This window comes from Penaeus chinensis, chromosome 15 (genome assembly GCF_019202785.1).
Source record: "Penaeus chinensis breed Huanghai No. 1 chromosome 15, ASM1920278v2, whole genome shotgun sequence".
Classification (NCBI taxonomy): Eukaryota; Metazoa; Arthropoda; class Malacostraca; order Decapoda; family Penaeidae; genus Penaeus; species Penaeus chinensis.
The window spans coordinates 16,748,646-16,753,036 of record NC_061833.1 but is presented as its reverse complement, the minus strand read 5'-3'; the positions used below and the strand labels follow the sequence as shown (position 1 = coordinate 16,753,036).

At 33.0% G+C, this 4,391-nt stretch overlaps 1 protein-coding gene across 1 annotated transcript in view; it reads right to left on the bottom strand.

Moving 5' to 3' along the window:
- Nucleotides 1-753: 753 nt before the first annotated feature.
- Nucleotides 754-4,391, bottom strand: part of LOC125032960 (molybdenum cofactor sulfurase-like) — an 8,689-nt gene continuing 5,051 nt past the window's right edge. Inside the window, exons 7-13 of the mRNA XM_047624372.1 lie at nucleotides 4,159-4,358; nucleotides 3,650-3,766; nucleotides 2,899-3,490; nucleotides 2,421-2,630; nucleotides 2,010-2,128; nucleotides 1,566-1,670; nucleotides 754-1,420 (exon numbers count right to left, since the gene is read on the bottom strand). Coding sequence (XP_047480328.1) covers nucleotides 1,229-1,420; nucleotides 1,566-1,670; nucleotides 2,010-2,128; nucleotides 2,421-2,630; nucleotides 2,899-3,490; nucleotides 3,650-3,766; nucleotides 4,159-4,358 — 1,535 coding nt within the window. The 3' untranslated portion in view covers nucleotides 754-1,228. The remainder of the gene's footprint in view (nucleotides 1,421-1,565; nucleotides 1,671-2,009; nucleotides 2,129-2,420; nucleotides 2,631-2,898; nucleotides 3,491-3,649; nucleotides 3,767-4,158; nucleotides 4,359-4,391) is intronic.

Below are 4,391 nucleotides of genomic sequence, written 5' to 3'. Positions count from 1 at the left end.
AATACTGTAAAAAAAAAAAAAAAAAAAAAAAAAAAAAAAAAAATAATAATAATAATAATAATAATACTTAATGCCTAGTCTCTGTGGTTAAGACAAGAGACTATATCTAAATCTTAAAGTGTTACAGCCTGTCAGTTTTAAAGAGGAATATCTGCTGTTGTAGACTGAAAAATGAAAATGATCAGCTTTTGCCTGACATATTTTAGATTCATTATACAAAAATAGTTAATTGATTCATACAATAGTATGGGTAAAATTCTGTTTCCAAATCCATCTGTTGCACATAATGTGCAAACAATCAGATGAATTTATTTTTATTGGTTAGACTAAGGTATATTTGTATTATCATTTGAATGACTTACTTATCATTGAAATGATATTGTTTGTTATATTGTCAAGGTATAGTGTACATAGTATGTATTGTAAATTTGTCACAATAAACATTATATACAAATATAGTTCACTCTTTCAGTTTCAACAGTGGTATAAAAAATTGTCAGGTTTCCATTTGATTAAAGTTTATATTATCGCAGAAATAAAATTATCTCCTCTAATTCATAAAGACCCTGTATTGAGTACGAAAATATCAGACAACAGCTTAGATTTACAGCTGTAACTGTTCTTGTTAAAGACATCTTTTGCTTTTACAGTAATTACCGTTTATTTCTGCAACAATTAACATGGCATTAAACTGATTTATTCAATCTTGTGGAGCATTTACGGTTCCAGTCAGTCCCTAATAAAACACTTACATGCATATGAGTAGTAATTTATTGTAAAGATAAATTATCAATTCTGTATTTACTGGCAACCTACCAAAATTTGAAAATGAGCTATGTTATTAATAATATTTGGTACATAGTGTAGAGTATCACAGATTAACTATCACTTATATTGTGTTAGTGTAAACAATTAACAAATATATATATATATATATATATATATATATATATATATATATATATAATGTAATTTATACTTAACAATTCATAAGAATATGTTCATATTTCACACAAGACAAGAATTGCATAAAAACACTTATGTACTGCAATTATGTACTTTATAAATGTCTACACAAATAGCTTATAAATCATAGACAAATATAGCTTTCATTATGCAAATTATGTTTATAAAATTATATTCATAATCATATGTTTATATACAATAAAACTCCAAAAGATGATTAAACTAATCTAAAATTCACAATTCTACATTAAAGTCTGCTGCATTAGATGCAGCTGACTCTACTTCTTACTGAAATAGTTTCATTATTAGACACTGAGGAAATAGCAGCAGCATGGATCCCAAAATTCATATAAGAACCTCTTGTAGCTGCCAATGTGATCATGGGCTCTTTCATCCTCTCCCCGGTTTCCGGAATGACACCCACCATTTGACACCTGTTACAGCCACCTTGAACCTAGTCAGGAGAGCAGATAGTTATAATGATGGTGATAGTGATGGTGGTGATGATCGTGATATAGGAATTCTTCAAGGTAATAAGATATTGTGATAGGTATGATATGTATGGAAGTAGGTACAGGTTTATGTACAAGTATAAATACCTTAAATCTTATCTTGTCCAATAACAGTTCCTCCCACGAGTCCTCCTCATAAGGCTCCCCTCCATCCAGTACCAGGTTGGCTCGGAATCGTGTCACGAGTTCATCCTGTCATAAAGGAAATTGCACTTGTAGAAGAGAATTTATCTGTGTATATCAATGAAATGGTCACTTCTTTTAAAAAATATATTTTTAAAATGATTCCTATTGATAAAGCATTCATAACAAGCCTGGAATCAATTGTAAAGGATTTAACTGTATATGTCTGTGAGATGGTATGCAAGACAAAAGCCAAACCAAACAAACAAACCTGCCATTGTTATGATAAAGCAAACATATGTACTGTGATACAAGCACCATGCTCTCACACATATAAATTGTCACATGCACACCTATGGTCACACCAGATTCTAAAACAGACTATGCTACTGAGAAATCATGTCTTACCTCTGTTAAGTTTGCAAGTCCTTTTTCTGAAATATCCTTCAGCAGCTTCCTTACACTTGCTCTATGAATCACTAGATATTGTGATTCATTTGCAAAGGAAAGAGACTCGCCTAAAGAACCTGAAAAAAATAATTTCCATTATCAAATCTGCATAAAGTGTCTAATATTACATTCTAAAACAACATTCATTATCTGAGGAATAACATAGATTTTGACCATATTAGGCTTTGATATTGGATAAATAAGTTTTAGAGGATTTTTTTTCTAGGTTGAGGTATGTAACTGATTTTATGTCACACATGTCCTATTATGACTACAGGTTATATTGTACATTATCATTAAATTAAACTCAATTATAAAATAAAAATGATTAAGAAAATAAATGAAATCAAGAGAAAAGTAATGAACTACCATTGCCCTTAGAGTCAAGTTTCCCTGTTCTCTTATTCAGCTGCTGCATGAGCTTCAAATCAGGCTGCTGAAGTACCCGTGAAAGCCAAGCCCCAACTTCTGGTCCACAGTCATGACCTCTTATCCGGTCACCACACACAACACCACGGCAGAGAGATGCATCTCTGGTGCTGCATTCCTGAGGTTCTAAGGGAACTGCAATACTTTCACCTGTGACAGAAAGTCGTTTAGTGCTATGTAATTTCAAACTCTCCATGATGTCCTTTCTTATTCACAACCAGTGGGAAATTATTCAGATTATTGTTAAATAACCTGATCAAATAGGTTTCTAGTTGATAACATAATGACATCATCAGTATATAACACCTAGCATTATCAATCCAATGAGTATATAAAAAATTACTTGTAGGATTCTTGTCTAGTCACTCTAATTCTTATCTAAGCCTAAACATACATGGTATAAAATGTATCCACAAACCTTTGAAGGAAAGCTGAAGAACTCCATTTACCAAGTCAATGTTTGGTTTTATGAGGCTCATAATAGGAAGCCTTTTCTGTGTTAGAGTTGTCCCTGAATTTGTTACAATCATCCACTGTCGGTCATACTTCAGTCCCTCTTCTCCTATACTCCATTCTCTTACAGATATACCACTGCAAGATTTAACTGGGTACAGAATGATATTTGTGAGTTTAAGTGGTGGTGCAGATGACATATTTCTTTCATTTTGCACTTGTAATGGTGTGTTTGTAATGTCTGAATCCAAATGTCCATTCTTGGTTCTCACAGTACTTTCATTGCTATCAAAACGTTTCTCATTTCCATTCAGAAGTTCCTTCTTTCCCAGTTCTATCTGTCCTCTCATGTGATAGCTTTCCTTTTCTGCTAGGCATGGCTGAACCTCTATCCATGAACTATCAATGATAAGACTGCCTTCCACAAAGCACTCTTTTACCATCTGGAGTAGCTGGTCTGCATCTCTGTAGGAACTCATGTAGCCAAAGCTTATCCTCACAGACCCAGTTGGAAGGCCCTCTACCAGGTCATGTGCATCTCCACATACATGTCCAGCCTGTGTAAATGGAAATAATTTACTGCTAAAAGAAATTAAGAGAAATGTGATAGAAAAAAAAAAAGTATAAAAAATGGAAGAAAAGCAAGAAACCTTTTTTTTTCTTTCTTTTTATCAACCATTTATGCCTACATCCATGCATACACTAAAGCCCATTACCTTAAACTGTTGAATTAGTGTCTCCTCAGATATGTTCAAGTATTTCTGGCAGGCTCCAGGATTACACAGACACCCAGTGCGTAAATGAATGTTGTACAAGGAAGCAAATTTCTCCACCTGAAATGCATTATCACACCATTCTATTAATAAAACAGATACTGATATATTTGATTTGGCACTCATCATTTGCTAACATGGCAATATTTTAACTACAATCATGAATGTTGTTTAAAAGTAAAGCTTTAAAATTACATCATAAACCCAATTATTACATCAAATTTATCATAGCTTACTAACACTAACACTAAATTGTAACACTTACAGAGTTCTAACAGACTTCATCAGACAGTAAAACTAAAATCCATTCCAATTTTACTAAACAAATCAAAATGATTTCCTTATTACTGGTAGTTATTTTGCTTCATCTTTGTAAACACATGGTCAATATGCAATTTATCTGTATAAAAGTTATTCATTTTGTATCCATTCTTATTAGATCTGTTACTTACCTGTGAATATCCAATATAGGACCCATCAGACTTTAAAATGCTGAAGTTTACAATGGATCCCTGAGTCCTGACATCCCAGTTAGCATCCTTCGGATAAGTCTCAACAACAGGGGCTCCATTCCCATGCCTGAAACTTCGGAGACTGTGATGTGTGTAGCGGGCTAAGTTGAAAACATGTTGCTGGATGTTCTTCATCCCACCTGAAAAGGAGTGTGATATTGAAAACTTGTGCT